Genomic DNA, 10,739 nt, shown 5'->3' with positions numbered 1-10,739 from the left:
AGGCTAAATGATCCTCTAGACTTCAAGACAATCCAGGGAGTGTTTGTGAACGAATGGAGGAGCCACCAAGTGAGAGAAGATACTAAAATCCACATATGGAGCCCAGCCCCCAGCCCGGGGCCCTTGCTCATAGGGGCAACAAGGAACACACCTAACACCTACAGCCAGGCTCCACATGGAAATCGGATCCACTACCACAGCCACGTAACCCAGGGCATACACAGCTACAGTGGCACACCTCATGTCAGATTCCAGACCCGACCCGAGCAGTGACCCAGCTCAGCAGGAAATTACAAAGGCAACATGCACACAGCTGGCTTGAGCATAAGCCGAACAACCCAGGCCAGTCCAATGGCCATCCTTGTCCACAGCTGACTTTCACCAGCCCCAAGATGGCCAATCGTCCTTTCTGCCAAATGCATAAGGGCCCATGGCGGGGCCAGGGCTGGCTGGCTCTCCCACACCTTAGTCTAGCAGCCCGCCATGCCATATCCCTCTCCAGCACGCACCTTCGAGCACTGAGAGCTTGGCACTAGTGTTGATCTCTCCCAAACTGTTGGTGGCTGTGCACTCGTAGATGGCTTCATCTCGCTGCACCCGCAACGGCTGGATCCGCAGCACTGACCCTGCTCCGTCGTCAAATTCAATTACCTGTAAGAGGATAGACATGCACTCACAGCCTGCTCAGGACCTGGGGACCTGCTCAGGGTCAGCTGTCCTCCTACTTCCATAAGTCCCATGGGGAGGGAGACTAAGAGGAGAGAATGTAGGACCACACCCTGGAGTAGGCAGACCCTGAGCCCTGCTTGCCCCTTCCCACCCGAGGACACACCTCGAAGCGCTGGGAGCTGACTTTCTTCCCCTTCTTCATCCATGTGATGCGTGGCTTGGGTTCCCCTGTGGCTTGGCACACAAAGGAGGCAACCCCTCCTGATAGTCCAGTCTGGTCCTCAGGGACTTTAATGAAGACAGGCTTGCCTGGAAGAGATGGAGATACCAAGTCACTAGGGCATGGTCACTACAGGCATGGCCAACACTACAGGAGACCGTCATGGTGGGGGTGGGGGTGCAACAAAGACCCTTAGAGAAAATAATGACACCTAACCCTTATATTTTGGTACTTCAAAAAGTTCATTGAAAGATTCATAATATCTTTTAATTCTATTTTTCCACGAACTTTCTGAAGTACCATCGTATAGTGCTTAATATGTACCAGGCACTGTTCAAAGAGCTTAACATTTATTAACTCTTAAGCATGTGAGGTGGGTGTTATAATTACATCTGTTTATAGAGAAGAAAATCAAGGCATAGAGAGGTTAAGGGATTTGTCCAACGTGACACAGCTGGTAAGTGGCAGAGCTGAGATCCAAATCTAGGTGTTCTGAGACTGGAGTTCATGCTTTAACCACTACACTCTTCTGTCTCCCACTCTCCAATCAATTCCAAGCTCTAGGACAAAGGGCATGCCGGAGAGCTGCCGGGCAGAGCCTCAGCACCTCCCTAACACTTGTCCCTCCCCCTGCTCTTCGTCTCGGTGATGGTACCTCCATCCACCCCAAGGCTTGAGTCAGAAACCAGGACTCCTCCTCTCCTCCAGCCCCCACATACCAGCAGTCCCAAAGGCCTAGACATTCCAGCTCCTAAGTGTCTCTGGACATCTTCCCAGGTGAATGCTTTCCTGTAATTCTGCCCCTCCCACCCCCACCCCTACTGACTTGGTTACTGTCTTCTGACAGTCTGGACATTTCCCCAAGGTGACCACAGGGAGCCAGGGGGAGGGGAAAAAAAGAAGGGGGCTCGAACATTGTACTGCCACACCCATGTCACCTTGGTACACAGCCAGGGCCAAGCCACAGCACCCACCCCTATGAATCCCCCGCATTTCCCCAAGGTGACCACAGGGAGCCAGGGGGAGGGGAAAAAAAGAAGGGGGCTCGAACACTGTACTGCCACACCCATGTCACCTTGGTACACAGCCAGGGCCAAGCCACAGCACCCACCCCTATGAATCCCCCCACCCAGGGTCACAGGACCAGAGAAACCTGAATCGTTAAGATGTAGCAATGCCTCGTTTAATCCTGACAGCAGATCCATTTCCTATTAATCAGGCCAATGAACAGCTCCAGGAAGGGCTAATACTGTGAGAAATAACCTTTCAGACCTCCTACTTAGTGCCCGTGAGCCCAGGCCCAACCTGGTCCCTGGCACAGAAATGTGTGTGTAATGACAGTCCTTCACCAAGCACCCATTCTGCACCAGTTACTTTATCTCATTTAGTTCTCCCTCGTTATTATCCCCAGTTTACATGCTCAGAGAAGTCAAGTCACTTGCCCAAGGTCACAGCCAGTGAATGGCACATTTGGGACTTGAATTCAAGCCTGTTTGACTCCAAAACACCTGGCACAAAACAGTTCACACCCAGGCTGGCTGGTTAGCTCATCTGGTTAGAGCACGGTGTTTTATCACTAAGGTCAAGGGTTCGGATCCCTGTACTGGATAGCCACACACACACACACACACACACACACACACACAAAATCAGTTCACATGGGATTGTAGGGTGTCTTGTCAAGAGCAGGGCCAAAGCCAGACTAAAAAAGGCCAAGGAGTGAGTGGGAGGTGAGGAGTGGAGAGGAGAGCACAGGTGACTATGTAAAGAAGGTTGGCTGACGGGGAAAAAAAGAAAGCAGCTGGAGGGGATGAGGGTTGGAGAGAGGTTTCTAAATTCTTGTTTCTTTCTTTTTTTGAAGATACGAAAGATGATGTTTAAATACTGATGGGAAATAGCCAGCAGAGAGGTAGAGTGTGCTGATCCAGTGGGAGAGGCGGGATAGCAGGTGAGGCAGAGTCACCAGAGGGGAGGGTCCGGGGGCTCTGGAGGGTCTGTGTAATTATTAAGCAAGTCACTCACCATCTCTGAGCCTCTATTCTCTCATTGACAAAGTAGTGCTATTGATACAGGGGTCTGTGCAGACGAGATGTGATGTCTGTAGACTGCTCGTGGTGGGCCTCCCATGAGGGCAGCCATCACTCTGGCTAGCATTATCAGTCTTTAATCCATAAGGTGGGCAGTACTATCATGCCCATTTTAAAGATGGGGAAACGGAGGCTCAGAGGGTTAAGTGACCAACAAGCCAGTGATCTGGGGGTGGAGCAGAGTTTGATCCAGCCTTCTAAATCCTAAATTCATCATGGGGCACCTACAGCCTCCCTGGAGAAGGGAAACTTGTGACCTACTGATTCTGCCCTTGGGGGGCAGACAAGGGCCACTGACTTGGGGAGCCAGGGCAGGGTGGGTGCAGGGCCAGCCCTGGTGGAGAAATACACACAAGCCTGGTGGGGCCAGAATGACATGGGGACACAGGGCTCTGGAACCCCTCAGTCTGTCTTGCCCTTCCCCATGCCCTCTGAAGGAGGCTTCAGACTCTCCCAGTGTATGGTTGTCTACAGAGCTGTTTGCTGCTCCTCTCAGACAGATCCTCCCAGAACTCTCCGCACTCAGGCTCCACTGGGGGTGCCTCCTGCTCCTCAATCCCCACAACCGTGCACCCCTCCTCCACACCTGAGGACCTCCAGACAGCAGCTCTGGCGCTCCATCTGAACTGCCACCGCCTTAGTCCAGACACCATCTTCCCCTGACTGGACACCCCACTGGCCTAACAAGCTGGTGTCCCTGCCCCCCTGCAGTCTTGCCCCCTCCCTCCAGTCTATTCTCTATTCAGCAGCCAGAGCAAAGTGACAGCCTCCCCCCTGACCAAAACCCTCCAAACACCTCCCACTTCTCTTAAACTGTTGGAGCTGGAGGGTTAGAACTGTTGGTTGGAGTGCCCCACTCCCACCCCCCACCCCCCAAAAAACACAAAACAACAAAAAAATGAAAACTATCATGGCAGACAAAACCCTGCCAGGTCTGACTCAACCGCTCTCCCCAGAGCCCTGGCTTTGGATCCCCTGGGTGAGTAATGTTCCCTGAGGCCTCAGGGCCTTTGCATAAGCCTCTTTATCCACTAACTCCAGGGAACCTCTCAGACTACCTCCTTACCCACCAACTCCTATCACCTTTCTGATCTCAACTTAAACACCATCTCCTCGGAAAATCTTCCTCTCTGACTCCCCCACCCCCCAACATTAGCTCAGTTCCTGGTTTTAAGCTCCCTGGCAGCTCCCTTGGTCTCTCATAGCACTGCTCACAGTTTGTTATGTACATGTGTGAGGTTATAACTCTTGCTCACAGTTTATTATGTGCATTGTGAGGTTATTACTTTTTCCACATTTCTGGTGAGTGTTTGATTAATAGCTGCTTCCCCGCATAGAACATAACCCTGGGCAGGGCAGACACCATGCCTGTCTTGTTTCCTGTCCTGTCCCAGCCTCTGACCCGGTTGCTGGCACACAGGGTGCAGAAAGAAAGAAGGCATGAGTGAGGAAGGAACACCAGAGGAGGGCGAGACTGCGGCACCTCACACACCACGGCATGGGAAGGGGAGAGAAACCCGGGTAGAAAGTCCCCCTCCAGCTCCTGCCTCAACGTGTCCGCGGCAGAACCCCGAGGCTGGAACCTGCTGAACCGGAATGGCCGGCGAGCGCGCCGGGGCGGGGCCTCCGCGCCAAACAAAGCGCCGGGAGCCTCCGGGGAGCGCAGCCAGGTATGGGTCGCGCGAAGGGGAGCGGCCCGGTGCTGTGCCCACGGCCTGGCACCCTTGAGGAGGCCGGGCGGGAGCCAGCGCCCGGCCCACCCCGCAGACCCGGCAGGACTGCTCGCGCTGGTGCGGCCCGGGGGCGGGACAGGCGGGTCCCCGTCCCCGCCAGGCCACGCCTCCGCTCCCCCTGGAAGCCTCCCCAACCCGGACGCCTCGCGCAGCACCCAGCCAGGCCCGCTCGTCCTGGCCCGAGTTCTGCCCGCCCTACCCCTTTGTTCACCAGAGGATCTCGGGGACCCCAGTCTGACCACATCTCTCCTCAGCTACTAATTCTGTCCTAACATCTGTCTCCCCACTCCCCTCTCAAGCTCGCTCCTGCTATCCTCTCCATGCTCACCTTTTTTACAACTTCAACAAGTATTCTTTGAGCACCTATTACGACCCAAGCACTGTGCTGAGAACACAGCCCGCACCCTCATGGACTCACCCCCCACCCCCAGGCACCTCCTTGGCCCTCTCACCTGTCCCTCCCCTCAAGGCGCTGCAGGAGGCTGCTCTACTGTGCTGAGAACACAGCCCGCACCCTCATGGACTCACCCCCCACCCCCAGGCACCTCCTTGCCCCTCTCACCTGTCCCTCCCCTCAAGGCGCTGCAGGAGGCTGCTCTACATCCCACAGCCCTTGGGTTTCCCATCCCAGCACTGATCACATCCCACAGTGACTGGTCAGGTCCCCAGGAGGGCCAGCAGAGCTAGGCCAGTTTGACCACTCTGTCCAGTGCCTGACGCACAGCTGGTATTCGGTGAGGGTCTGAACAGAACTCTTAAGACCGGACCAACAGGGTGCCATCTGAACACGCCAGGAAGGGCTTTCTGCCACAGTTGCCTGCTGCCACACAGCCTGACCCCACTAGTGGGGCTCCCTGCCCCCACCACACAGTGGTCATGGGCCACACAGCCCTTTGGGCAGCAGCTCCCAGTGGTGTGCCCTGGGACATCCTCAGGCAGCGCAGGCCACGGAACCCATGCAAGGTGGGAGGAAGTGACTTAAAAAAGGAAACAAGTGGAATCAGCCTGGGGCAGGGGGTTGGGGGGTGCACACAATTCGCAGGGAGGATGCAGGGGTCCACACTCAGGGACAGCCAAACTGTCCACATCCAAGGCTCCTCCATGGGGAGACTGACTGCTATTTTGTGCCTTCCCTGTGGAGTCCATATCCACACGTACACGAACAGAACACGGAAGCAGACGGCAGACACGGCGAGGGGAGGGGCAGGGAGGGAGCTCCTGGAGAGGCGGATTTCCCAAGGCCCTGAACAGCCTAATGAGCTGGGGACTCATTAATGAGCTCCTGTGACAGCTCCTGGCACCCCCCTGGAGAGAAGCCCGCTCAGAGACAGCCCTGGTTCTCGAGGACACACCACAAGGCCCAGGTTATGGCCTCGGATAGAGGGAGTACATACTAAGTGCCAGGTGCCTTGTCAAAGTAACCTCAGTTAACCTTTCCAGGTAGGAGTGACTACCCCATTGTGCAATAGGAAAACAGGCCCAGAGAGAGAAAGCAACCTGCCCCTGCTGGAAGTTCCACAAATGGCAGAGTCTAGACGGGGCCACCCGTAAGAATGAGGGGGAGGGCACTGCAGAACCTGTGTGCGGCACCTTGCCATGTTCCAGCTCCACAGGCTTTGGCGGGGAGAAGGGACCCAACACACACCCTCAGCTCCTCATGCCCATGCCCACCTGTATCTGCTGCTCCCTCCGACACACCCCTTCAGCCATCAGCATCCTTTTCTGGGCTCCTATGATTCCAAGTAACTGGGCCATAACTAGGGCCTCACTCCCAGCTGGTCCTGGGTCCCTGTCTCCGTCCTATGCTGTCTGCGGTTCTCACTGTGGCTCTCCCACGAGCTCCAAAGAAAAGCTGTCTGGGACGGAAGCGCATTCCTGCTCCCCCCTCCAATCTCACATCATTATGTAATACCCCCATCAGTAAATGCCCACTCACCCTTCAGGGCTCCCCTCTTCCAGGAAGCCTACCAGCTTCTTCTCAAGATGCTTAGGTCATTGCCTCTGTGCCAGTCCACCCCAGCCAGCACTGTCTGCCCTCCAGCCTGTGCCTCCAAACTGCGGGGCCTGCTGGAAGGCAGGCCTGTGTGGATTCTTCCTGTCCGAGCCCCTGACACGTACATGAGATCAGAAGAACCTCTACCTGGGCTCAGGACTGCCTCTGGCCTCACAAGCCTCACCTCCGGAGAAGCCATAAAGCCCTGGGCTGAGGGAACTGCACCAAGTGGGGGTCCAGCCCTAGTGCATGCCCAGGTCTCCCCTGGAGCTGACTCGGCATCGATGCTGGGGCCTCTGGGCTAACTCCTGGCAGCTGTCTGTCCACCCCCCTTCCCTCCGCTCCCCTCAGAGGCCAGGGCCCCCATTCATTTGTCTCGTTAAGAGGCCTATAGAAACACATTTGTCCGCTCTGCGCTTCACTGCTCCGGTCGTCAATCCTCCAGGGTGCCTGCCCTACCTTCTGCAGAAGCCCTGTCCATGTTTGGCTGCCTGCCCCTAGGTAGAAGTCTCCCAAGCTCAGCCCAAGACTACTGTGGTGGGAGGACAGATCCAAAAGTGTGTGCAGTTTAAGGCAGGCCTGTAGGACAGACCCTGATTCCTGGGGCCTGGGTCACCATGGCCCCCAGCCTAGGCTCTGGATGCTCCATGTCTCTCTGCCTGGGAGAGAGCCAAAGTCACCTGAAACTCCTACCTTGGCTGAGGCAAGATTTCATCTTCTTTAGCCGGTTGCTGCCTAAGAAACCAGCAAGGAGCTTCCTGGATTCTGCTCTAAAAACTGTTCCACCTTGGCGGGTAGAAGTCTCCCAAGCTCAGCCCAAGACTACTGTGGTGGGAGGACAGATCCAAAAGTGTGTGCAGTTTAAGGCAGGCCTGTAGGACAGACCCTGATTCCTGGGGCCTGGGTCACCATGCCCCCCAGCCTAGACTCTGGATGCTCCATGTCTCTCTGCCTGGGAGAGAGCCCAAGTCACCTGAAACTCCTACCTTGGCTGAGGCAAGATTTCATCTTCTTTAGCCGGTTGCTGCCTAAGAAACCAGCAAGGAGCTTCCTGGACTCTGCTCTAAAAACTGTTCCACCTTGGCGTAGGGGTCCAGACCTGGCTCCACCGCCTCCCCCTCACTCCTCCACTACACACCACACCCTGAGCTGGACAATGGCCTGAACCATCAGGACTCTCAATCCTGGGACAGACAGATCTGAAGCAGCCAGCCACTGTGCCACACAAGGGGAGCACAGAGCTCCCCTGTGACACAGGCTCCTGGAGGAAGTGATGGCTCGAGGTGAGTGGGAACAGGTAAGGTGAAGGGCATTGGGAAGAGTGTTCCAAGCAGAGGAAACAACAGGCACAAAGGCCTGGACGCTGTTCACAAGAGCATGTGAGCAACTGAGAGAAGTCAGCGTGGCAGGAGTGTGGGTGGAGGGGGACAGGGAAGGATGAGGTTGGCAGAGGCCTGATAATGCAGGGCTGGAGAAGGGTCAAGAACCCTAGACTGGACCCCAATGGCAATGGGGAAGGGGGACAGAGATTTTAAACTGAGGAGTGGCAAGATGAAATTTTCATTTTGCAACATGACTGGACTGTAAGGGAAGAGACTGAGGCAGGGAAACTGTCAGGAGGCTGCTGTATGCAAGAGCCGAGCAGGAGCTGAGGGCGGCCTGGAGGAAGGCAGTGGGAACAGCCACAGATGCATTCCAGAGATACAACAGAATTTGGTGATGGATTAGACAGGGGCTATGAGAGGGGGAGGCTGGGAGGAGGCCCAGGTTTCTGACTTGAGTGACCAGGTGGGTGGTAATGCCATTCACCAGGAGAGAGAACATGGGTAGATGAGCAGTTCGGGGGCATGGGAGTGAGGGGTACAGCTTGGGGCGTGTTGGGTCTGAGGCAGAAGGGGGAGGCAGTTAGTTATTCTCCCAGAATGTGTTGTCTCAAAGCCCACAGAGACTACCCTCCCCCTGACCTACAGCTCTTGTCTGCAGGCCCTGAGAGTGTCCAGGCTGGGAGAGCAAGGACACTGCTTCAATGTCCAAGGGCTGCTGACCACACCTGGACAAGCCTCCATCTCACAGCCAACACCAGAGTCACACCTGATGAGGTCTTCCACCCCAACCTGCCTCTGCAGACTCAAGCTCTCTCCCACCAGCCCCAGCCAGGCCTGGGATCACTCCCACCCCCTTACACAATTCCCACCTGACTTCTTCTCGTCCAGGCCCCCAGCCCCCTCCTTGCCTGGCTCTGCCCCATTCCACCCCACCCAGTGTCCAGCCTCTGAGGACTGAGGGTGGGGCTGCTCCAGTCCCAGCCCCCCTAGGATCGGTTCCTTAATAATTAATGAGACATTAGGAGAAAGGGTCCTGGTGGGGCAAAGGGAGATATCTGCACCCAGAAACTTGGAGGGGGTGGCGGGCCCTATGGCCTGTTGACCCCAGGGCTCATCCCTGGTTGGCCCTGCATCACCTCTGGGCTCTGAACGGGCTGGGAACGTCCCCTTCCCCCAGGGACCTTGGCTCAGACCTGGACTCTCCCCCTCAGCCTGCAGATTGGCTAAATCTGCCCTGTGCCCCGCCTCCCGCCAGTAACCAAGCAGTGGTAACCATGGTAACGGGGCGGGCTGCGGCCAGTCTTGTAGTGCCAGGCAGGGGGAAGGGCAGCAGGAAAGGGACCAAAGTTCAGAGCCACACACCACACACACACACCACACACACACACACCACACACCACACACACACACCACACACACACACACCACACACCACACACACACACCACACACACACACACCACACACCACACACACACACCACACACACACACACCACACACCACACACACACACCACACACACACACACCACACACCACACACACACACCACACACACACACACCACACACCACACACACACACCACACACACACACACCACACACCACACACACACACCACACACACACACACCACACACCACACACACACACCACACTCCAACACACACACACACACACACACACACCACACACACACACACACACACACACACACACGCGGACGCTGGACTTCAGCTTCCTCTGGCCAAACACAATCCTCCCCTAATTTCCAGGGTTGAGGGGCTGGGGGGAGGCAGATGTCCCTTTGCTTTGAAGGTCCCTGGTGAAAGGGGAAAAAGTAGCTCAGCGTCCTTACACTTGGATCTTGAGGATCTAGCCCAGGGTAAGAGCTATGGGTGGCTCTGGCTTCTGAGCCCTCCCCAGACCTGTGGATATATCCATACACACTCTCTGTGTGCTGCCCTCCATTCCCACACTGGCCCCCAAACACAGCTCAAACTGCCTTCTGCACAAATCTGCAGTGGTGGACACAGCACATGCCTGGGCACATCACACAATGACCACATGAATCCAGGACATCTGTCACCCCAACCCCATAAAAAAGGGTCACCCTACCCTGCAGTGCCTGAGACACACAGGCATTCCACAGAATGCTCCTTGGAAGCAGTGGCGCCAAGGTACTCCTTAGAGAGAGGCTGTCCAAGTGGGAGGGGTCTCTAGGACAGAAGGACTAGAGAGGTATCTGGCCATCCTGTCTCTCCTAGTAGCTGGTCCTGTCCCTATCCCAGAGTCCTACTAGGAGGAATGCCACCTCTTGACTGGGAGATCTGCACCTTGAGAGGTCAGACTTACTGTCACCATGGGCGCCTGCCACCAAACCAAGCATCACGAGTGCAGGCACAAGGGGCACCATCGTCCTCCCTGGAGCTGGCTCAGGGGCCATCCAGGGCTCTAGCTCCACAACCAGCCACAGCCCAGGACAATCAATCTGTAATGGAAAAAAAGGGCACAGCAAGTTAGCTGATATCCACCAGTGTCCCTATGGTCCACCCATGCTGCTTCCTGGCCCCTACTCATCCTCACTGACCAACCAGAGCCTAGTTCAACAGATCTCCCTTGGACTATGCAATGACCATCCAGACCTCTGACCCCTTTGACCACCCAGGCACCTCACTGATTCCTCAGTGCCCACAAGGACGACCCAACA

At 56.0% G+C, this 10,739-nt stretch overlaps 1 protein-coding gene across 1 annotated transcript; it reads right to left on the bottom strand.

Moving 5' to 3' along the window:
* Positions 1-509: 509 nt before the first annotated feature.
* LOC103609738 (receptor-type tyrosine-protein phosphatase F-like) lies at positions 510-10,498 on the bottom strand (the record flags this gene model as incomplete). Its single annotated transcript, XM_008594025.1, has 3 exons — positions 10,385-10,498; positions 833-978; positions 510-651 (listed from the first exon to the last, which is right to left on the bottom strand). Coding segments are annotated over exons 1-3 (379 nt in total), but the record flags the coding sequence as incomplete, so codon positions are not given.
* Positions 10,499-10,739: the final 241 nt, after the last annotated feature.

The sequence above is a fragment of the Galeopterus variegatus genome, unplaced genomic scaffold (genome assembly GCF_000696425.1).
Source record: "Galeopterus variegatus unplaced genomic scaffold, G_variegatus-3.0.2 Scaffold10027, whole genome shotgun sequence".
Classification (NCBI taxonomy): domain Eukaryota; kingdom Metazoa; phylum Chordata; class Mammalia; order Dermoptera; family Cynocephalidae; genus Galeopterus; species Galeopterus variegatus.
This window is presented reverse-complemented; position numbering and strand designations above follow the sequence as displayed.